Genomic DNA, 25,582 nt, shown 5'->3' on the forward strand with positions numbered 1-25,582 from the left:
TCAATCTACCTTGGTCTGGGGCTCCATGCAAGATCTCACCTCGTGGGGCATCAATGATCATGAGGAAGGTGAGGAATCAGCCCAGAACTACACGGCAGGACCTGGTCAATGACCTGAAGAGAGCTGGGACCACAGTCTCAAAGAAAACCATTAGTAACACACTACGCCGTCATGGATTAAAATCCAGCAGCGCACGCAAGGTCCCCCTGCTCAAGCCAGCGCATGTCCAGGCCCGTCTGAAGTTTGCCAATGACCATCTGGATGATCCAGAGGAGGAATGGGAGAAGGTCATGTGGTCTAAAGAGACAAAAATAGAGCTTTTTGGTCTAAACTCCACTCGCCGTGTTTGGAGGAAGAAGAAGGATGAGTACAACGCCAAGGACACCATCCCAACCGTGAAGCTTGGAGGTGGAAACATCATTCTTTGGGGATGCTTTTCTGCAAATGAGGACAGGATGACTGCACCGTATTGAGGGGAGGATGGAAGGGGCCATGTATCGTGAGATCTTGGCCAACAACCTCCTTCCCTCAGTAAGAGCATTGAAGATGGGTCATGGCTGGGTCTTCCAGCATGACAATGACCTGAAACACAGCCAGGGCAACTAATGAGTGGCTCCGTAAGAAGCATCTCAAGGTCCTGGAGTGGCCTAGCCAGTCTCCAGACCTGAACCCAATAGAAAATCTTTGGAGGGAGCTGAGAATCTGTATTGCCCAGCGACAACCCCGAAACCTGAAGGATCTGGAGAAGGTCTGTATGGGGGAGTGGGTCAAAATCCTTGCTGCAGTGTGTGCAAACCTGGTCAAGAACTACAGGAAACGTATGATCTCTGTAATTGCAAAAAAAGATTTCTGTACAAAATATTGAGTTCTGCTTTTCTGATGTATCAAATACTTATGTCATGCAATAGAATGCAAATTAATTACCAAAAAATCATATAATGTCATTTTCTGGATTTTTTTTTTTGACACTGCAACCCACCAGTCAGATATTTTAAAAGAGGACTTCAAATATCTTATCTGTACTCTACAAAGCTCAAAAAGAGACTTGTTGTTTCCGGGCCTCTTCTCTGCACGCAGCCAGTCTACGGTAACTTTAGTAGGCTTCTAGGGCTCAATATCTGGCTGAAGAAGCATTTTGAGGATGGGAAGGTATGTTTTATTGACATTTGTTATACTTTTTGGATGAACCCTTCTAATTTTTAACATGATGGTTTAGATCCTAACAACAGAGGAGCCAAAGTGCTATCGAGCAATATTCAGAACTTATTATATAAATGACTATTTTAATTTGACCCACATATAAAAGATTGTCCGACCACTTAACTCTTTGCTTTTGACTCGACTTTAAGTCTAGGAATCAAACTATTATCTCTATTGCCAGACTCCAAAAAACTACCTACATGTGTTGGTGTAAATTTAAATAATCTTGTAAACATAGTGTACTGCTCAGAATAATTCTATGCGAGATGTTCAGGTAAAAATGGCACTGCTCATTGTTTGATCACTCTATAATAAGAGTTTCATTTTATATGATTTCATCAAGGAGTTTAACCTGGACTTTTTTCTAGCAATGGAGACTTGGATGACAAATGGTGACCAATGTTTATTAAATTATCTCTGTCCTGTTGCTTATAAATCTATAAGCAAGCCTAGGGTTAATGACCGTGGAGGGGGAATTGCTGTAGTTCACAAAACCCAGTTCAAATGCAGCCCCATCACTGTTTCAGAATTCTACTCTTGAGGCGCTTATGTTTTCTATTCACTGCTTTGAGACAGTTTTATGTGCTGTGGTTTATCGGCCCCCAAATCCTAATTCCAACTTCATGCCAGAATGTTCTGAATTTCTGTCCTCCCTGGTGGTGAAACATGACCATATCATTGTTGCAGGGGATTTCAATTTCCATTTCGATATTCCCTCAAATATAGCAGCCACCGACTTTATAAATCTAACTGAATCATTTAACATGACGCAGCATGTCTCTGGTCAGACCCACAATCATGACTGTTACTCTTGGTCTTACTCTGAATAATCCTGTAAAGAAAGATATTTTAGTGTCTGATTATCTTAGTATTGTATCTTAGTATTATTTTTATTATCCTGCTTAATGTTTTCCCCAAAAGGGAAAATCATAATATTCACTCTCGCATCATTAATTCACAAATGGCTTCAAAATGTTCAGCTATTTTGCCACATGTAGTACTGATGTATCACGAAATTGATTCAACAAACTATGTCAAAGCACTTTTGATGAAATTGCCACTTTTAAATCTAGGTCAAGGCCTGGAATAAAACTTTACCCTTGGTTAGATGAGAAAGTACGAAACAAAAGAAAAAAAACAAGGAAAATTACTAAACTACATGTCCATTACATCTATATGAAATGAAGTTGCTGCTATTATCTTATAATAAGGTAATTTAGGATGTGAATGCTAGGTATTTTTCTGATCTAATTGCATCAAACTGTCACAACCCAAAGTTCTTATTTAGAACTATTTACCGTGTTGTTAATCCAGCACCAGTCAGGACATGGCCTCAACCGCTGCAGACTGGGGAAAGTTCTGAAACTTTTATAATCAGAAAACTGCTAATATTAGATCTATGATAAACCATACTCTGCCACGTACTGAAGTTCCTTACCCTTGTCTAAACTTATTTAACTCTTTTACTCCAATTGTTTTTGAAGACCTTTCAGATATCACATCTCATTTAAAACCCTCCTTTTGCCCTCTAGACATTATACCTCCCAGACTGGTTACAAAAATTCTCGGAACAGTAGGCCCTCAACTACTCTTTATTATAAACAGTTCTCTCAGCAAAGGTTGTGTTTCTGACTATTTTAAGTCAGCATGTGTTCAGCCTCTTCATAAAAAAATAGATCTTGACACCTCTGTTTTTAGTAACTACAGGACAATTTCCAAGCTGCCCTTTTTATCCAAACCTTTGGAGAAAGTTGTAACAAATCAACTTTTACAGGTGGTGGAACACAATCTTTTTTTTGACAAATTACAGTCAGGCTTTTGTCAGAAACACAGAACTGAAACTGCTCTTGTTAAGGTTACAAATGACTTGTTGATGGCTGCTGGCTGTGGAGAATGTTTTTGTTGTTTGTTAATGCAGCTTTCGACACCATAGACCACAACATTTTAATTGACAGACTTAGAAATTGGGTTGGGATCTCTGGGATTGATGTAAATTGGTTCAAGTCGAATCTGTCAAATAGATAATTTGTAGTGTCCATTAACAATTACATGTCTTCCTCTGTACCGGTAATATGTGGTGTTCCGCAGGGTTCCATCCTGGGGCCAATTCTGTTTTCTCTGTCTACGCTTCCATTAGGTTGGATAATTCGTCAGCATGACATTTCTTTTCATTGTTATGCAGATGATATGCAGTTGTATTGTCGGTTAAGCCAAATGATTTCAGCAAGCTGTGTGTTCTGCATAATTGCCTTGAAGATGTTACAACATTTTCCTCAGTTAAACACTGATAAACCCGAAGTTTTAATTATTGGCCCCCCATCTATTTCGGATGATGTTCGGTTGGCTCTAGGACCGCTAGCAAAGAGTATTGCGCCTGTGGCCAGAAGTCTGGGAGTTTTCTTTGCTTTTACCAACCAAGTTTCGGCTATTTATTTTGAAGACACTGAGGGAATTATAAAATGCTTTCATTTCATCTCGGTCATGGCTGAGTGAAGGCATGACACGGGGCGCAGAGCTAATGAACATCCCTGTTATTGTAAAACCAGAAAAAAACACAAGGAGAGGTACAGACTGTAAACTGAAGATGAGCAAACCACCACCCTAACTCAAACAATGACCGACAACCAAGGGAACAACAGGGCAACTTAAACAGGATCCCCAATGAAAGACAGTAGGGAGCATCTGCCTCTGATTGGGGATAATATAACAGTAGAGGACATGGAGATGTCCAGAGGCACCTCTGCAGTCAGGCCCTGACTGTGGCCTACAGACACACAGACATGCATGGAGGCACCCCAGCCAGGACCTGATCATCTCGCCTAGACTACTGTAGTGCTTTGTTTACTTGCCTCCACAATAGGCCCATAAGTAAACTCCAAGTTGTACAGTATTCAGCTGCCAGACTTCTTATAAGGACTAAATCAAGGTCTCATATAACCCCAGTGTTGGCAACTCTACATGGTTTACCGGTGAATTTCAGAGTAGATTTAAAAATGGTACCTATCACCTTTAAGGAACTACATGGTATGGCTCCAGATTACATTAGTGACATTCTAAAGCCATACTGCACTGTTAGGCCTCTCAGATCAACTGAAAAAGGACTTCTGGCTGTCCCGGAGTGTAGACTGAAAACTAAAGGAAACCAGGCCTTTGTTATACAGGCCCCTAGACTCTGGAACAGACAACCACAGAATGTCAAAGATGCTACATCAGTGCTACAACATTATTTAATGACGTAATGCTACATCATTAAATCTTACCTAAAAAAAATTTTTATAGCATGGCTTTTACAAATATTTTATCATTATGATTTTATATTTGGTTTATTTATTTTACTAACTTTTTTTAAAAATAATATATGATTTTACATATTTTTTTATTATTATTTTCATGTATTTCTATTTCAATTGTATGCAAAACACTGTGTAATTGTACTAGAAAAGTGCTGTAGATATAAAGTTATTATTATTAATATTATTATATGTGGAGGACACAGGGGGTCATTACTAGTACATGTGGAAGAAACATGGATGTGGCTGCTGGAGTGCCCTCATGACAACATTGGGTATGTTGATAGTGTATGACCTTTCATCCCCCTTGTGAATGCAGAGTAATTAAAACTGCTGACTCTTCACTATTTCTCTGTTTATGTTAAGAGTCAGCTAGTAAAACAGAGGGCCAAGGACACTTGTCTGGGGGCCCCCTGTGTAGAAGGTCAGGATGTAAAGCAGAGGACTGAGGACACATCACTGTGGGACTCCGTGTTAAGAGTCAGTCAGGAGATGTTTTGTTACCAATCCTCAGGGCAAATCTGCCTTTCATAAAGTTTCACAGCTTGTTTTCCCGTCCCAGAGCTCTGGGCTTGGTGATATTTATTTTGGTAACTATAGTCTATAAATATAATTCTCACATATACAGTATGTTCGTCTTTTCTAGGTGTATTGTTACTGTGAGAATAGCAATGGAGGCACTTAATTCCACTGAGTCCCTCACAACAACCTTGGATAGCACCCAACAAAACACCTGGAAAAGAGGGATCCTATTGATTGACCAACCAACAGAAAAAAGGTAATCCAAGCATTTTACTCTGTACCTTTGTTTTTAAATTCTGCCCATAATCTGTACCTGACCCAGACAGGTAACCCTAATGTGTTTGCCCCCCTGGACCTCTCCAGTAGACTTTAAAAATGTACTTCATAATTGTACTCTATACAGTTCTTAGTTGTTAAGTTCTGTCCTACCTTGTACTTCCTTGTCATTCCTGAACCAGTGAATGTGTGCTGCAGGTTTGCTGCCAGAAGAGGTGCAAGTTAAGGTGATCTCATCTCCCTCCATGGCTGGCTTGGTGAACCCTGTTATCTCTGGCCTCTCTGGAACTCCTGCAGGACAAAAACAAAAACAGTTGAAAACAACACACATCGACAGAAATCAAGACAACCACATGACAACACAATAACAACAATTATCAAAAAATACAACATTGCCAGCTTGATGACACTGGCAACAACAGTGTGGTGCCAACAATAAAAACCAGGTATCATACTGTAAATAAGACAAAACTGACAAATCGTTGATGTTGATCAATGACGTCGATCACTAAACGTTGATAACATGTATTGCATTATTTCTGGCACACAAAAATGTAAGACGTTTCAACTAGAAATTGGTTTCGGCAAGCATCAGAGCCTATCAGAAGTATTTTGGTTGAAGCTAACTTTTCTCATCGCTAGTATTTGTAGAATTAAGTCAGGTTTACCTTGATGGGTGAGGGGAAAATAGCTGTATAGTTGACATTGTAGTATCTTAAAGTACCTTTGTTTACTGCTCTCATGATGCACAATGATAACTATTGGGATTTAATTCCACTAGACAAGGGACCAAGCCAGGAGCCCAAAGAAGTTCCATGAGGATAGTGTTGCATTTAGCCAAACCAAGGAGTCAGAGCATCCAGGCAATCTGCAGCAGTATACTGAAAACATTGTCGCCATATCCAAAGAAGAATGGCCACTCATTGAGGACCTAAAGTCCTTTTCCAATCTCTCTGGATTAAAACCCAATTATAAAGTGCACTGTATTAGTTGTTGGATCATAAAAAATCATAAAAAATATTTAAACTATGTGGTCTTCCTGTTAAATGGGCCGATGAACGGGGTTGGGCAGGTTACTTTTTAAATGTAATTCGTTACAGTTACAAGTTACCGGTTCACATTTGTAATCAGTAACGTCACTTTTTGATTACTCAAACTCAATAACGTAATCCGACTACTCTGAATTACTTTTAGATTACTTCCATATTAAGAGGCATTAAAAAACAAATAAGAATAGCCTATAACCAATTGAACACCTTTGCATAGCTGGCCAAAAATGTAATTTGCATCATACCTTATGAAAGGGTTTCTAAACAATTGCATTCTACTTCAATATGATTGGGCTACATCTCTACATTACACACTAAAGGTCTGTCAGATATTTAATCATTCCAATTAATCAAATAACCCTTGTTCTTCCAGAATCTGACTTTTTATCTGAACATAACCCAAAATCTAAGGATGTGTTAACCTATTCTATTATTTGTGTTGTATTCATGTTTTCCATTGCTTCAAAACATTGTTGAAAAATAAATGTAAATTTGCCGAAAAGGGTATTGACATTATTATTATAAAAATATGGATATCCGTAGCTTTTCACGCGTACACTCAATGTGCAGTAGTCTGAGGTTTTGCTCCATGACCGCCAACATTTTCAAAATGTTGCAGAAACCCCAGGCACGCGAATACACGTTTGCAATCGTGAACACCAGCACACAAACACGTTTTTCCCACGCAAAGGTAACCTATGATTAATAGGGCAACCAGCGATGGATTTTCAAAACGTAAATGAATTAAATAAACTGTGATTATACACCTGCACTCTTAGCTTAAAGTCAATGTCGTCAGCAGCTGATAGTAACCAATTAACACAATTTTCTAAGATGCAAAGGAAGCAGAATCATTTGGCTTACCTGTATGGACGGTGTTGAGGTGGTTGCATCAAATGCAAATCATCATCCTTTGGCAGTGTGCTTCCCAGCCCCTTTTTTCCTCAAATATCGTGATAAATTCCTTAGAATGTTTTATCTTTAAGGCAGCGCTATGTTACAGCTCTCTAACAAATAGTTGCCTAATCTTCTAAACAAATCCTTTCTTGAGTTTTTCAGTGCAACTCTTCCCGGTTGTGTTGTTTGGTGCATTTCACAAATAAACCTTGAAACTTGAAAAATATATAACACCAGGCCTATCGCCTATCATTGTTCTGAGAAAGATGCGTCGAGTATATAAGTGAATCGCATTTTGTATGGGTCGGTTTATATTATCGTGGATATACTCCGTTTTTAACAGCCATCCAACCAACCAAAACCGGAGAATATTAAACTAGTGCTTCATCGGTCACTTATCTGTTTCTGCGCACCCACCTTTGCGCGCATGATGATCACACTCAACTGAGGCACGCAATTGTAATTTGCTCCAAATAAGGATGTTTTTAATACATTAAATAAAAAATCAAACATGCATCTTGTGTAAATTATTTTGCGCACCTATTCTTTTTCAAATGAAGTAATCCAAATGTTCCATTTTTCCCCCCAAAAGTATCTGTAATCCGATTACAATATTTTAGTTGGTAAGGTAACAGATTTCTGTTATTCTGTAATCCATTACATGTAAAGGATTACTTGTAATCGGTTACTCCCCAACTCTGCCGTTGAAGTAGATGTTCTTGGTTCACACATACCAAAAAAGTTTACACTACTACCTTTGATAGAAACATTGTCACAGTAGATATGATACTGAAGCCAAGGAAAGTGGATAGGATACTGAAGCCTAGGAAAGTACATAAGATACTGAAGCTTAGGAAAGTAGATAGGATACTGAAGCCTAGGAAAGGACTACATCCAACTAATAACTTTTAAGTTGCCTTGAACAACCTCTGGTGATCTCACAAATCCCTTATTTATTCATGTCACCAACCACACCCAGATAATGCGTTTTTAAGTAATGTGAACAACATTTATTTGAGTTTATTTGGAATTGTAAAACAGATGGCATATTTATAGAACAAATATGACTTGTGAGGAATTTAATCATTAAATATTAGGGATTTAAATAAATCTCTGAAAGCCTATATTATACCAAAACTACAGTATATCTAAAACCCAAATGGTTTTTAAGCAGGCTAATAAACAGAGGTTCATCCAAGGGGTCTGTTTGCCATGGCACACATTAAAATGTCATTTTAAATGTATAGATTATGGAACACTTTAAAACTTCCACCTTTTAAAATTTATCTATAAAGAGTTGGTTACAATTCCAGTAATACACTACACACCAGTAGAACCAGAATCAGATATTACAGAAAATAATATTATTTCATATTAACAGAAGATAAACCCATTTTTTGAGAAAAAGGGTATGAGAAAGGTTTAATTTTTGTAACTAGTACAGACGGTGAAATTATTTTGTTACAAGCAACTCGTTAATGTACACTATATGGCCAAAAGTATGTGGATACCCCTTCTAATTATTGAGTTCAGGTGTTTGAGCCACACCCATTACTCTCAGGTGCATAAGATCCAGCACATATTCAAAAAATCTCCATAGACAAACATTAGCAGTACAATGGGTCGTACTGAAGAGCTCATTGACTTTAAACGCGGAACTGTAATAGGATGCCACATTTGCCACAAGTCAGACTGTGAAATTTCGACCCTAATATACTTTTTATCTGAACATAACCCAAAATCTAAGGATGTGTTAACCTATTCTATTATTTGTGTTGTATTCATGTTTTCCATTGCTTCAAAACATTGTTGAAAAATAAATGTAATTGCCCCGGTCAATTGTAAGCGCTGTAATTGTGAAGAGGAAGCATCAAGGAGTAACAACAGCACAGCCACAAAGAGGTAGACCACGCAAACTCCCAAAGCAGGGGCATTGAGTGCTGAAGCATGTGAAAATCTATCATCTGTTGCATCACTCACCACAGAGTTCCAAACTGCCTCTGGAAGCAACATCAGCACAAGAACTGTGTGTTGGGAGCTTCCTGAAATGGATATCCATGGCCGAACAGCTGTATGTAAGCCACACATCAAGACGCGCAATGCCAAGCATCGGCTGGAGTGGTGTAAAGCCCGCTGCCACTGGACTCTGGAGCAGAGGAAACGTGTTCTGTGGAGTGATGAATCATAGTTCACTATCTGGCAGTCTGATGGACGCCCGGAGAACGCTACTTACTGGAATGCATATTGCCGACTGTAAAGTTTGGTGGAGGTGGGATAATGGTCTGGGGCTGTGTTACAGGGTTTGGGCTAGGTCCCTTAATTCCAGTGAAGAGTCATCTTATTGCTACAGGATACAAAGGCACCCAGGTGTCCATAGCCAACAATGCTATTTGCACCCAGGTGTCCGTAGCCAACAATGATATTTGCACCCGGGGTGTAAAAAGCCCATGTATCTATTTACACCCAGGTGTATATAATGGTAGAAAATTCTTACCCATGAGTGTAAATACTAAAACTAATCACACCCCAATACTATTTGCATCGATCTACGTTTACTTTGACTATTACATGGTAAACACCTTATGATTTGGTGAGGTAATGACTTCATTCATCAGTAAGTTTCAGGTTTATTACTACAGCCTGTATTTTGATTAACGGCAGGTGATTAGAAAATTTCACATTTTGCCCTAGCATGTAGCCTGTTAGAGCTGGCTAGCTAGCACTAACGCTACTAGTTAGCAAAATCACTGTATGCCTTCATCATTGCTGGCTAACGTTTGCTAAATGACTTGGCTAACGTCTAACATTTGCTAAAATAGCTGGGCATAGCTAACCATAGAATTTTGCACATTGGATAATTTTTGTTTAATTATACAAAGAGCGAGAAAACACAACATTGTTGAAAAGGTTATATTTTGTGTTTAATGTAGCCTTTTTCATTTGAATCCTCCTTTGGCACCTGCAACCATTGAGGCACCTGACTACCAACTTTTGTATTTTTTTAACCTTATTGTAATTGAACAAGTAAGGTACAACAAAATGCAATAAAAGCAATACCCCCTGTGAGAATCGAACTCACAACCTAGAGCTCATGAGACACTCACGAGACACCCTACCTATTGCCCTAAGGAGTGTGCGGTCAGCACAAGTGACCAGTATACTTTGGTGTCTGCTGCCGTTGATGCACGTAGCTGTCCGTCACGTGTTGCATCATTTATTTAGGTGGGTGTAAATAGCTGATTAGCTGGCGTGTGACTATTCTCACCTGGGTGCAAATAGACACTCCATTTAGAAAACTGTGTGCTTCCAACTTTGTGGCAACAGTTTGGGCTAGACCCTATCCTGTTCCAGCATGACAGTGCCCATGTGCACAATATGGGGTCCGTAAAGACACAGTTTGAAAAGGTTGGTGTGGAGGAATTTGAGTGGCCTGCACAGAGCCTTGACCTCAAACCCACTGAACACCTTTGGGATGAATTTGAACAGTGATTGCGAGCCAGGTCTAACATTAGTGCCTGACCACACAAATGTTCTTTTGGCTGAACGGGAACAAATTCCCACAGAGATGAAAAGTGAGGGCCAACTCCATATTAATGCCCATGGTTTTGAAATGAGATGTCCAACAAGCTCATATAGGTGTGGCCATATAGTGTATTTGTTCCAGTTTGTGGTTCCCAGTGACTATGACGGATCGCAGTGCTGTGGTCGGCACTGTCCAATATAGTGTGAGTGGGGCGGTATGGGTATGCATGCATTTAAAAGTTCAAATAATGCTAATATAGTTGGTTCACATGTAGATAAGGGGGTTGGGGGCAGTGGATCAAACCATTGTGAGGCAAAGGGAGGGGGTCGCAAACTTTTGATATTTAAAAACGCGCTATTACGTGTCTATAATCAGCACAAATGCTTTCATTGTGTATTATTAATTTTATTGTAATTACTTAGTTATGTTTACAGTGATATATTGGTTGGGACAAATCATAGTTTTCCCCGGGATGGGGGGGTCATGTCCCTGGGATTTCCTCCTATGGTTGTAGGATAATGTTTAGTTTCCAACTAAAGTAGATTAAAATGTTAATGGTTTTATCTATTTGAATTGAAAATATAAATGTATTATTAATAAGGAAAAATAAATATTACTAATTTGGATATAAAAATAGACAGAAGAAGAACAGAAATGAAAAGACCAATTGTCTGTATACACCTCTAAGATCATTGGTGGTGGGAAAAATGTCTATACTAGTCTACTTGTTTGTCAATCAACATAATATATTTTGTTGGTAGTTTTTCACATAGTTAATATTTTTCTTCACGAAGTTCGATCAAGCGCATTAGTTGGGAGAGAGCAACATGTTTTGTTGCCCTCACTATAACCTGCTCTTCCTGAGTGAGAGAGCAATGTTTCAAGACACACAGACCAACACTTCAAGCAGTTTGTCCATCGCAACATAACCATAAACTGTTTTACTTTGGGCTTACTATATGTACCTGGCTTGTAGCCAGTGAAGTTTTAGTTTATCCTCAACTAAAATTGTTTTCTCCCTGGCCGGATTCAATACCTGGTCTCTTGTGTGGCAGTCAGCATCTCTAACCACTATGCTCTTTAACAATGGGCAGTCAGTCAGTCAGTCAGAGACATTCGTTGTTCTTTGCCAGCTCCACTTACAGGGTCTGACAAAAATGTCTTTGAATCTGCAGTGCATTGCAACCATGGTTAATTTGTATGAAATCCCTAATTAATTTCCTGATGGTAGCTTGTTAACAAATACAGCAGTCACCTGCAGATAATACGCAGGTCAACTTTGCTGCAAGCCCCTTGTTTTAGCATAAGGTTGGCTAGCTGTTATCCTGAAGAGCTATGCCCTCCTACAGGCTTTTATTCAATATCCTTCAACCTTGGAGAATTCATGAAGTATGTTGGTCATTAGTTAGTACTGCTAATTAGACAGCATTTCCTGGAGGGTTAGGCTGTTATGCCTGCCGTGCCAGACACAATGTACATTTTATCTGAAACTTAAGAAAGAAATCAAATGCTTTGATATTGGAGTGCGGCCATAAAAACCTTGTAGGGACATCTGGTCTCAAAATGTTCATTTACAAGTGCACCACACACACAAACGTATACACATTCTACTCACCCAATACTGTAAGGAATGCCTTGGACGTCTTGACAGGCATGGTGAACAGAGAGCAGGTGTACTGTCCCTCATCTGATAGGCTGATGTCGCTGATGCTAATGGTAAGCTCTGCCAATGATGCCCGAACTAGCTCGATCCGGTTGTCCCTAAGCGCTGGGGAACATAGACACAGACAGTTAAATGATCCTACTGAATTCAGAGGAAGAGTCAATAATCTCTAGGCCCCTGTTAAACTAGTGTACTAGACTATATAGGGAATATGTTTCCTTTAGTGTACTATATAGAGAATGTTTCCTTTAGTGTACTATATAGGGAATATGTTTCCTTTAGTGTACTATATAGGGAATATGTTTCCTTTAGTGTACTATATAGGGAATATGTTTCCTTTAGTGTACTATATAGGGAATATGTTTCCTTTAGTGTACTTTATAGTGAATATGTTTCCTTTAGTGTACTATATAGGGAATAGTGTTCCATTAGTGTAGTAGATAGGAAATATGATTCCTATAGTTTAGTAGATAAAACAAAGAGTTCTATGAGTATAGAAGATAAGGAATATAATTCCATTATGGTAGTAGATAAGTAAAAGGGTTCCATTAGTATACTATATAGGGAATATGTTTCCTTTAGTGTACTATATAGAGAATATGTTTCCTTTAGTGTACTATATAGGGAATATGTTTCCTTTAGTGTACTATATAGAGAATATGTTTCCTTTAGTGTACTATATAGGGAATATGTTTCCTTTAGTGTACTATATAGAGAATATGTTACCTTTAGTGTACTATATAAGGAATATGTTTCCTTTAGTGTACTATATAGGGAATATGTTTCCTTTAGTGTACTATATAGGGAATATGTTTCCTTTAGTGTACTATATAGTGAATATGTTTCCTTTAGTGTACTATATAGGGAATAGTGTTCCATTAGTTTAGTAGATAGGAAATATGATTCCTATTGTTTAGTAGATAAAACAAAGAGTTCTATGAGTATAGAAGATAGGGAATATAGTTCCATTAGTGCAGTAGATAAGGAATATAGTTCCATTATGGTAGTAGATAAGTAAAAGGGTTCCATTAGTATACTATATAGGGAATATGGTTCCATTAGCAGATATGGAACATGGTTACAATAGTGTAATAGATAGGGAATAGGGTTCTATTAATATAGCAGATAGGGAACAGGGTTCCATTAATGTAGCAGATAGGGAGTAGGGTTCCATTAATGTAGCAGATAGGGAGTAGGGTTTCATTAATGTAGCAAATAGAGAGTAGGGTTCCATTAATATAGTAGATAGGGAGTAGGGTTCCATTATTGTAGCAGATAGGGAACAGGGTTCCATTAATGTAGCAGATAGGGAGTAGGGTTCCATTAATGTAGCAGATAGGGAGTAGGGTTTCATTAATGTAGCAAATAGAGAGTAGGGTTCCATTAATATAGTAGATAGGGAGTAGGGTTCCATTATTGTAGTAAATAGGGAGTAGGGTTCAATTAATGTAGCAGATAGGGAACAGGGTTCCATTAGGGCCAGTAAAGGAGGATAGTATGTACATTATGGTCAGTCCCTGAGCTCTCCTGGACCAGTAGGCTTTAATGATGAGTGTTGAACACTGGACGATAGTTGACAAAAGTCACGTGACCTCTCTGACCAAAGTTTGTGTCTATATAGGTGTGTGTGTGTGTGTGTTTTTGTGTATTTGTAGGTTGCGGGTGTGAGTGTGTACACAGGTGTGCATGCTAATAACACTGTCACTATGGTGTATGTGTGTTGTGTTTTTGTGTTTTTTTCTGCTGGCTGTACAAATAATTGCCCCTCGGGGACAATAAAGTATCCTTGACCTTGACCTTGAGATGACAGGTTTGAAATAACCTTTTTGTTAACAACATGGTGCCATCTTAGCCAACATCTCCCTGACCACATCACCACCGACCAATCACCTCACTCCACTCAGCCTCAAACCCCCCAGACCACATCACCACCAACCAATCACCTCACTACTCAGCCTCAAACCACCCTGACAGCATCACCACCAAACAATCACCTCACTACTCAGCCTAAAAACCACCCTGACAGCATCCCCACCACCAACCAATCACCTCACTACTCAGCCTCAAACCACCCTGACAGCATCCCCACCACCAACCAATCACCTCACTACTCAGCCTCAAACCACCCTGACAGCATCACCACCACCAACCAATCACCTCACTACTCAGCCTCAAACCACCGTGACAGCATCACCACCACCAACCAATCACCTCACTATTCAGCCTCAAACCACCCTGACAGCATCACCACCAACCAATCACCTCACTACTCAGCCTCAAACCACCCTGACAGCATCCCCACCACCAACCAATCACCTCACTACTCAGCCTCAAACCACCCTGACAGCATCACCACCACCAACCAATCACCTCACTACTCAGCCTCAAACCACCGTGACAGCATCACCACCACCAACCAATCACCTCACTACTCAGCCTCAAACCACCCTGACAGCATCACCACCAACCAATCACCTCACTACTCAGCCTCAAACCACCCTGACAGCATCACCACCACCAACCAATCACCTCACTACTCAACCTCAAACCACCCTGACAGCATCACCACCAACCAATCACCTCACTACTCAACCTCAAACCACCCTGACAGCATCACCACCAACCAATTACCTCACTACTCAGCCTCAAACCACCCTGACAGCATCACCACCAACCAATCACCTCACTACTCAACCTCAAACCACCGTGACAGCATCACCACCACCAACCAATCACCTCACTACTCAGCCTCAAACCACCCTGACAGCATCACCACCACCAACCAATCACCTCACTACTCAGCCTCAAACCACCCTGACAGCATCACCACCAACCAATCACCTCACTACTCAGCCTCAAACCACCCTGACAGCATCACCACCAACCTATCACCACCACACCTTTCATCAACATATCTCCTCATACCAATTGTCTCACTAGTCTCCATAGAAACATAGTTGAATCTAATCTGATCAAATCTAATGGAGAAATCACGTTAACTTGTAACTTGTTATTTTTTGAAGATATACAACTGACTTGAATAATAAGCAGATTAATTATGTAGTGCATAGGTATTTTTGTATATCTTCAAAGATATTAATAATTGTAATTATCCTGAAAATATTTAAGAGTCAGTAGACATGGCATGTATTGGTCAAACAAACATTTTCCAAATGAGCCTAAGTAATATTTGGTATAAATTACATTTACAGAAGACAGCCAAGGACATGGCTACTGAACGGGCAGTCTGGTCTTTGTTAGATTAGTGTTAAAACATGACCATATGGCTTCATCACGTTATGTCTCTGTGTGTAAGAACATTACTGAATAGACAAGCCACATCTAGAACACTGTTACTGGGTAATGGTTTGAAGATGAGAGTATTATACAGTATATATATATATGATAGTAATGACTGAATAATTGTGTGATGATGATAGCATTATACAGTATGTATATGATAGTAATGAGTGAATAATTGTATGATGATGATAGCATTATACAGTATGTATAATGGTAATATCTGGATAATGGTGTAATGAGGATAGTATTATACAGTTATTATGATGGTAATAATGGTAATGACTGGGTAATGGTGGGAAGATGAGAGTATTATACAGTATATATGATAGTAATGACTGAATAATTGTGTGATGATGATAGCATTATACAGTATGTATATGATAGTAATGAGTGAATAATTGTATGATGATGATAGCATTATACAGTATGTATAATGGTAATATCTGGATAATGGTGTAATGAGGATAGTATTATACAGTTATTATGATGGTAATAATGGTAATGACTGGGTAATGGTGTGAAGATGAGAGTATTATAGAGTATATATATGATAGTAATGACTGAATAATTGTGTGATGATGTTAGCATTAAACAGTATGTATAATGGTAATATCTGGATAATGGTGTAATGAAGATAGTATTATACAGTTATTATAATGGTAATAATGGTAATGACTGGGTAATGGTGGGAAGATGAGAGTATTATACAGTATATATATGATAGTAATGACTGAATAATTGTGTGATGATGATAGCATTATACAGTATGTATATGATAGTAATGACTGAATTATTGTGTGATGATGATAGCATTATACAGTATGTATAATGTAATATCTGGATAATGGTGTAATGAAGATAGTATTATACAGTTATTATGATGGTAATAATGGTAATGACTGGGTAATGGTGTGAAGATGAGAGTATTATACAGTATGTATATGATAGTAATGACTGAATAATTGTATGATGATGATAGCATTATACAGTATGTATAATGGTAATATCTGGATAATGGTGTAATGATGATAGTATTATATAGTTATTATGATAGTAATAATGGTAATGACTGGGTAATGAAGACAAAAGCTACAAAAATAGGACTGGATCCTTTATGGCCCCCTTAAACATCCATACGGTCCTGGTCAGCTCACAAGAGATGGAACAGAACGCTGTCCGAAGTGACCTATTGTATATAGAAGGTAATTGCTTTGCATGATTAGTTTGAAAGTTTGATAATCGTAGTCATTTAAACACACAGGACAAATTAAGAGATTACAAAGACATTAATGACTCTAATGATGCAGCTTTCTTCAAATCTGACTTTGGTTATTTCACTTCTTAATTGAAATACCAGAATAACTCTGAACGCCTAAAGAGCTATCCAAGTTCCTTATTACCAACTCTCAATATTCTCTCAATTACTATTAAGTTCTACATCGGGGGAGACCAATGCAAATCTGACAGACCAGAAGCAGTTCAGCATGAAAGGCTACCCAGCAAACTGGGACCATTCTCACAACATAAAGATCATAACATTACAAAAACTAAATTAAATGTCCTTTGAATGTTCTCATTCTGCCCAACATTTCTGAAACAATGACTGTAGCTAAAGTGGAGAGTCTCTGAATTCAAGTTTCTCCGTGTGTTCATCAAAGATGACCTCACTTGGTCCAGACAAGCGAACTCAGCAGTGAAAACGGCCAAAAAATTACTATACTTCCTGAGGAGACTCAAGAAATATGTAATTTCTATAAAAACTCTCACCAACTTCTACAGGTGCACCATTGGGAGCATCCTCTCAGGCTGCATTACTGCCTGGTACAACAGCTGCTCCGCTGCAGATCACAAGTAGGGTTCCATTATTGTTGTAAATAGGGAGTAGGGTTAAATTAATGTAGCAGATAGGGAACATGGTTACAATAGTGTAATAGATAGGGAATAGGGTTCCATTAATATAGCAGATAGGGAATAGGGTTCAATTAATGTAGCAGATAGGGAATAGGGTTCCATTAATATAGCAGATAGGGAACAGGGTTCCATTAATGTAGCAGATAGGGAGTAGGGTTCCATTAATGTAGTAGATAGGGAGTAGGGTTCCATTAATGTAGTAGATAGGGAGTAGGGTTCCATTATTGTAGTAAATATGGAGTAGGGTTCAATTAATGTAGCAGATAGGGAGTAGGGTTTCATTAATGTAGCAAATAGAGAGTAGGGTTCCATTAATATAGTAGATAGGGAGTAGGGTTCCATTATTGTAGTAAATAGGGAGTAGGGTTCAATTAATGTAGCAGATAGGGAACAGGGTTCCATTAGGGCCAGTAAAGGAGGATAGTATGTACATTATGGTCAGTCCCTGAGCTCTCCTGGACCAGTAGGCTTTAATGATGAGTGTTGAACACTGGACGATAGTTGACAAAAGTCACGTGACCTCTCTGACCAAAGTTTGTGTCTATATAGGTGTGTGTGTGTGTGTGTGTGTTTTTGTGTATTTGTAGGTTGCGGGTGTGAGTGTGTACACAGGTGTGCATGCTAATAACACTGTCAGAGATGACAGGTTTGAAATAACCTTTTTGTTAACAACATGGTGCCATCTTAGCCTCACATCTCCCTGACCACATCACCACCGACCAATCACCTCACTCCACTCAGCTTCAAACCCCCCAGACCACATCACCACCAACCAATCACCTCACTACTCAGCCTCAAACCACCCTGACTGTGCAAAAATTGTGAAATTGTGCATTGATTTTGAAAACTGATCATGCAAAAAACTGTCTTTTATATAAGGATAGTGATCATATGAAGACATTTATTATCACATAGTTGTTTGGCTCCTTTTTAAATCGTAATGATAACAGAAATCACCCAAATGGCCCTGATCGAAAGTTTACATATCCTTGAATGTTTGGCCTTGTTACAGACACACAAGGTGACACACACAGGTGAAAATGGCAATTAAAGGTGAATTTCCCACACCTGTGGCTTTTTAAATTGCAATTAGTGTCTGTGTATAAATAGTCAATGTGTTTGTTAGCTCTCATATGGATGCCCTGAGCAGGCTAGAAACTGAGCCATGGGGAGCAGAAAATAACTGTCAAAAGACCTGCATAACAAGGTAATGGAACTTTATAAAGGTGGAAAATAATATAAAAAGTTATCCAAAGCCTTGTAAAAGCCAGTCAGTACTGTGCAATCACTTATTAAGAAGTGGGAAATTCAGGGATCTCTCGATACCAAGCCCAGGTCAGGTAGACCAAGAATGATTTAAGCCAAAAGTATTGTTTGGGATACAAAGAAAAACCCACAGGTAACCTCAGGAGAAATACAGGCTGCTCTGGAAAAAGACAGTGTGGTTGTTTCAAGGAGCATGTATATGTATTTAAAATATTCAATAACTCTACCAATTTCTGCTAGTTTACACTGTGTTGTATATTACTGCAATACTTACCATATCTAAATGTTCAATAAAACTACCCAGATTGCTGCTAGTTTACAGACCTATTTTCTTTAAACTGCTGCTAGATTACAGTGTAATGTATATTTTTGCTTTATTTTATAATTTAATTTTTGTCCGTCTATATTTTTGCATATATACTCTCCTTCTTAACTCTCACTACGTAGATGTCGGGTGCCATGTCACAAGAATTTCATTGTGCAAGCACCCGGTCTCAGAGCATAGAAGGCAGAAGTGCCTCTACTTCATTCTCCCAAGGCTGCAGGGGCTCTCTCCAGAGCCCCCATGAGTGTGGTGGCAGGAGTACCTCGTGTTCCTCCTCCAACGACTCCATATACTCTTGCTCCCAGGGCTGCAGGGGCTCTACCTCCCACCACCCCAAAAGCCACCCCAACCCCTCAGAACAAAACATATGGGGTTTATGGGCTGGTCTCAGGGCCTTACTTCGGGAACGCTGACTCTGGATCCTCTGGCCTCATTTATTGTATATTTCATAAAGGAATAATGTTGTCATTATTTTCAAGATTGTAAATATAATTTTACTTCTTAAGATGACAAATATTATATATGTACCATCTGCTAGCTAGCTGATACACTGTCTATCCATGTGGACGATGGCAAGTTGCTAACTTCTCTGCATGAAGTAAGTTTGTTTTATAAAAACTGCCTGATCTCCACCTCTTCAGTCTTAACAAAACAAATACAGGCAACACAGAGTTAAAGTGGAGCAGCAAAACATGTTAACTAATGTCCTGGGAACTTCCACAGAAAAAAAAAAGGATTCCAGGGTTAGCAGTCTGAGAGAACTGAAGAGAGACAGCTTCATTCTGCTGAGCTTTGGGGCTTAAAACAAACATCATGTATAAGAGACGGCTTCCTAGAAAACAAAGCTGCCTGGATTTGGCTTCCTAGTTGAGCATGTGTGGTTGTAGTGCTGAGGTCTAGATGGGGAGATACAGAGGAGATGTGGTGGGGTCTAGGTGGAGGGATACAGAGATGTGTTGGGGTCTAGATGGAGGTATGCAGAGATGTGTTGGGGCTAGATAGAGGTATGCAGAGATGTGTTGGGGTCTAGATGGAGTTATGCAGAGATGTGTTGGGGTCTAGATGGAGTTATGCAGAGATGTGTTGGGGTCTAGATGGAGGTATGCAGAAATGTGTTGGGGTCTAGATGGAGGTATGCAGAGATGTGTTGGGGCTATATGGAGGTATGCAGAGATGTGTTGGGGTCTAGATGGAGGTATGCAGAGATGTGTTGGGGCTAGATAGAGGTATGCAGAGATGTGTTGGGGTCTAGATGGAGGAATGCAGAGATGTGTTGGGGTCTAGATGGAGGTATGCAGAAATGTGTTGGGGTCTAGATGGAGGTATGCAGAGATGTGTTGGGGCTATATGGAGGTATGCAGAGATGTGTTGGGGCTAGATAGAGGTATACAGAAAAGATATGTTGGGGTCTAGATGGAGGTATGCAGAGCTGTTTTGTGGCTAGATGGGGGTATAGAGAGAAGATGTGTTGGAGTTCGATAGAGATATACAGAAAAGATGTGTTGGGGTCTAGATGGAGGTATGCAGAGATGTGTTGGGGTCTAGATGGAGGTATGCAGAGATGTGTTGGGGTGTAGATGGAGGGACACAAAGATGTGTTGGGGTCTAGATGGAGATATGCAGAGATGTGTTGGGGCTAGATGGAGGTATGCAGAGATGTGTTGGGGCTAGATAGAGGTATACAGAGAAGATGTGTTGGGGTCTAGATGGAGTTATGCAGAGATGTTTTGTGGCTAGATGGGGGTATACAGAGAAGATGTGTTGGGGTCTAGATGGAGGTATGCAGAGATGTGTTGGGGTCTAGATGGGGGTATGCAGAGATGTGTTGGGGTCTAGATGGAGGTATGCAGAGATGTGTAGGAGCTAGATAGAGATATACAGAGAAGATGTGTTGGGGTCTAGATGGAGATATGCAGAGATGTGTTGGGGTCTAGATGGAGGTATGCAGAGATGTGTTGGGGCTAGATGGAGGTATGCAGAGATGTGTTGGAGCTAGATAGAGTTATACAGAGAAGATGTGTTGGGGTCTAGATGGAGGTATGAAGAGATGTGTTGGGGTCTAGATGGAGGTATGCAGACGTGTTGGGGTCTAGATGGAGGTATGCAGATGTGTTGGGGTCTAGATGGAGGTATGCAGAGATGTGTTGGGGTATAGATGGAGGTATGCAGAGATGTGTTGGGGTTAGATGGAGGTATGCAGAGAAGATGTGTTGGGGTCTAGATGGAGATATGCAGAGCTGTGTTGGGGTCTAGATGGAGGTATGCAGAGATGTGTTGGGGCTAGATGGAGCTATATGGAGGAGAAATACTGAGTTTTATGTTCTAAATTCTCCTCCTTACACCCCCATCCTTTCCCTCCTCCCCCTCCTTCTCTCCTTCCCTCCCACACCGGTCCGAACCAAGCCCACCCTATATAGGTGCCCAGTGACCAGGACTGATCTGTCACAATCACCCTAAAATGCCAGCGGCTGACAAAGCTTTTTCCTGGTGCTTTAGGAAATCAATGGTATGAAAAGGTTCATTTCCCCTGCTGTAGATGGCTCCAGGGCTGTTCACTCTAAACCCATCAGAAAGACATCCTGACCTTGTGTGTGTTTCTGCTGTAAACCAACTCCATCATGCAGGGGGCCATTTAGGCTGCTGATGGTGGACTGACGAGGAGAAGCAGACCAGAAGCAGAGGGGATGTGATTAGCTACAATCCACTACCACCAGTGTATAATCTAGTGCCTCATTAAAAACACACTAATTATGTTACAAATACTTCCTGCTGATTAAAATATCTAGTCATCAAATATAACATAAATCACATGCTTTTCTGATTAAATTGGAAGATATTTCCCTTCTATCAAACAACCATTAGACTGCTATTACTGGACACACCGCAACAACAGCCAGCATCAGCAAAGCATATTGTTATTCAGCAGCGTCAACATGACAACCCTGTCTCCCTGCTAGCACTGCTGTTTCCCCGCAGAGGCCAAGATGTTGGAGAAGCAGGGGAGATGTTGGAGAAGCAGGGGAGATGTTGGAGAAGCAGGGGAGATGTTGGAGAAGCAGGGGAGATGTTGGAGAAGCAGGGGAGATGTTGGAGAAGCAGGGGAGATGTTGGAGAAGCAGGGGAGATGTTGGAGAAGCAGGGGAGATGTTGGAGAAGCAGGGGAGATGTTGGAGAAGCAGGGGAGATGTTGGAGAAGCAGGGGAGATTGTGGAGAAGCAGGGGGGATGTTGGAGAAGCAGGGAAGATGTTGGAGAAGCAGGGGAGATGTTGGAGAAGCAGCGGAGATGTTGGAGAAGCAGGGGAGATGTTGGAGAAGCAGGGGAGATGTTGGAGAAGCAGGGGGGATGTTGGAGAAGCAGGGGGATGTTGGAGAAGCAGGGGAGATGTTGGAGAAGCAGGGGGGATGTTGGAGAAGCAGGGGGATGTTGGAGAAGCAGGGTAGATGTTGGAGAAGCAGGGAGATGGAATAGAAGCAGATGAGATTGTGGATAAGTGGGGGAAGTGGAGGGGTGAATGGTTGGTTGAGGAGTAGGGTGAAAGTGGAAGGGGTGAAGAGGTGTTGGAGGAGGTGTGGTGATGACAGAGGGGTGTTGAAAGAGGAGTGGGGTTGACAGAGGGGTGTTGAAGGAGGAGTGGGGATGACAGAGGGGTGTTGAAAGAGGAGTGGGGATGACAGAGGGGTGTTGAAGGTGGAGTGGGGATGACAGAGGGGTGTTGAAGGTGGAGTGGGGATGACAGAGGGGTGTTGAAAGAGGAGTGGGGATGACAGAGGGGTGTTGAAAGAGGAGTGAGGATGACAAAGGGGTGTTGAAAGAGGAGTGGGGATGACAGAGGGGTGTTGAAGGAGGAGTGGGGATCACAGAGGGGTGTTGAAGGAGGAGTGGGGATGACAGAGGGGTGTTGAAGAAGAAGTAATGTGGAGGGGTGATATCAGAGGTTTGGGGTTACTGGAGTGGTGGTGAGTTAGGAGATAAGGGGAGGGATGGAGGAGTGATAGAGGAGGAGTCAGGGTCTGGCGGATGGAGGGCTACCTGAATGGAACATCCTCCCTCTCATTTATGCCCTCCACACCTGTCAGTGTTTCTGTTTGCATCAGTGTTTTTCTCTCTCTGTTTCTCTCTAGCTGTTTCTGTCTCCCTCTCTCTGTCTGTCTTTCTCTCTGACGCATATGTATCACATTGTCACTCTCTGCATTTGTCAACTGTCTTAAGAACAAGCTGGGACCCAGTATTTCTGTTCCTGTGTTGATTAGAAATAGAAGGAATCGAGTGCATGCAACTTATGAAGAAACCTGTCTAATCTGATATCAGTAACACGTCAATTTACTAGTCCAGGAACCCCTATTATATATATTAAGATGGCTTTACTTAATATCAGATACATTTTATTTATTATTCCAATTGGACTCTTAATGTCTCACCCGGCACAGCCAGAAGAGGACTGGTCACCCATCTGAGCCAGGGTCCTCTCCAGGTTTCTTCCTAAAATTCGCCCTTCTTAGGGAGTTTTTCCTAGCCACTGAAATTCAACACTACTGTTGTTTGCTCCTTGGGGTTTAAGGCCGGGTGTCTCTGTAAAAAGCACTTTGTGACAACTGCTGTTGTAAAAAGGGCTTTATAAATAAATTTGATTGATTGATTGATCTCATTCTTGGTAAATGACATTATAATATCCTACAACCTAGATATTATGTTTCTCACTGAAACGTGGCTAACAGAAGATTGTAGTGCTATTGTTCTTAACAAGACAGCAAACGAAAAATGTGGCTATATGAATATGTGTCGAAATGGTAGGAAAGGAGGAGGAGTGGCTGCCCTATCCAAAGATAGTTCTTTGGAATCCCTCTGTTTCACATTGAAAGGTGCTCCCAAAATTTAGTTTTTAACCATTTACAGACCCCTATGATAATTATTTATTTTTGCTGAACTACTCGTTGGATATAACTTCTTTATTAGAACAGGGAATTTTAACATCCACATAGAAAATAGTACAGACAATTTTTTTTTATCTCACTTAACATGTGTAAGAGCGTAGGCACACACGCAGCCACATTCTAGATCTGGTCATCGCTAAAGGTCTTCATATTCCCTCTGTCATGGTTACAGACTTGGCCCTGTCTAATAATTTCTGTCTTTTTTGAATTACTGATCACCCCTGGATGTTAAAGTAAACTAAAGTAAACTAAAGTAAACTAAGTAAACTAAAAGAAAGGTACTCTAATGAGAGTACCAAGGCTCAGTTTACGGAGACCATTGCTATCTCTCGACAATAAGTGCTGAGTCAGTTGATGTACTCCTGGATAATTTTAACACCAACATATTGAAAGTCATGGATCGTGTTGCACTAGTAAATGTAAAAAAAAAAAAGAGCAAACAGAAAGCACGATGGAGAACCATGTTAAGCACCGTGAAAAGAGAATGTAGGAAAAAGGAATGTAAATGGAGGAAAACTAAACTTCAAATCCGCTAGGACATCTATAAACAAAGCCTTTGTAGCTTCAAATATGAGTTACGCAGGGCCAGACAGCAACAATTATTGGGAATGATAAATAAGAATATCAACAATACCCACACTCAATTTTCCATGGTCGATAAGCTTACAAACCCCATAATGCAGATAGCATCAGAACTCACGTCCATTGTGAAATGTAATGAATTTGTTTCTTTACTGAAAAAAATCTAACATTTTAGACGGAACATCAGAACTATACAGTCTAACAATGACAATGTACCGTTATTACGACCACCAAGACATAACTAAATTATTATGTCGCAATTTACACATTTCCTTGACACACTTTTTAAACTATTTATAACTCTATAACAATGGATCTACAGCAAATAGTTAAAGGCTCTCTGCAATCAGGCACTTTCCCAACATCTCTAAAAACATCTGCCATTAAGCCCCCATTAAAAAAGAGAACACTGGATGCATCTATAATGAACAACTTAAGATCTGTATCTCCCAAAATCATTGAGAATGTTGTCTTCAATCAACTCAGTGATTCTGTGAACTCAAGTGGTCTCTCAGTCAGGCTTCCAACCTCACCACAGTACTGAAATGGCTCTGATAAAAGTTTTAAATTATATTTCGCTGAATACTGATTTGGATAAAATAACAGTTCTGGTTCTATTATCAGTATATCAGTGCTGCATTTGACAGATCATAGAACAGGCTGGAAAATTGTGTTGGACTCTCCGGGACAGTCCTTAATAGCTTCAGGCCTTATTTAGATGGCCAGACTTACTTTGTCACCATCGTCAATCTTAAATCTGATTGGGTGGCTGTGACGGGGAGTTCCCCAGGAATAATTTCTTGGACCGCTTCTGTTCAATCTCTATATGCTACCTCTGGGCT

General features: G+C 40.2%; 1 protein-coding gene across 3 annotated transcripts in view; it reads right to left on the bottom strand.

Annotated features, from left to right (window-relative positions):
- Positions 1–25,582, bottom strand: part of cadm2b (cell adhesion molecule 2b) — a 361,274-nt gene that overhangs the window by 58,490 nt on the left and 277,202 nt on the right. For all 3 annotated transcript variants that reach the window (XM_034293120.1, XM_034293119.1, XM_034293116.1), the window contains 2 exons: positions 12,373–12,525; positions 5,442–5,579 (listed from right to left, as the gene is read on the bottom strand). In XM_034293120.1, coding sequence (XP_034149011.1) covers positions 5,442–5,579; positions 12,373–12,525 — 291 coding nt within the window. The remainder of the gene's footprint in view (positions 1–5,441; positions 5,580–12,372; positions 12,526–25,582) is intronic.

The sequence above is a fragment of the Esox lucius genome, chromosome 1 (assembly GCF_011004845.1).
Source record: "Esox lucius isolate fEsoLuc1 chromosome 1, fEsoLuc1.pri, whole genome shotgun sequence".
Lineage (NCBI taxonomy): Eukaryota > Metazoa > Chordata > Actinopteri > Esociformes > Esocidae > Esox > Esox lucius.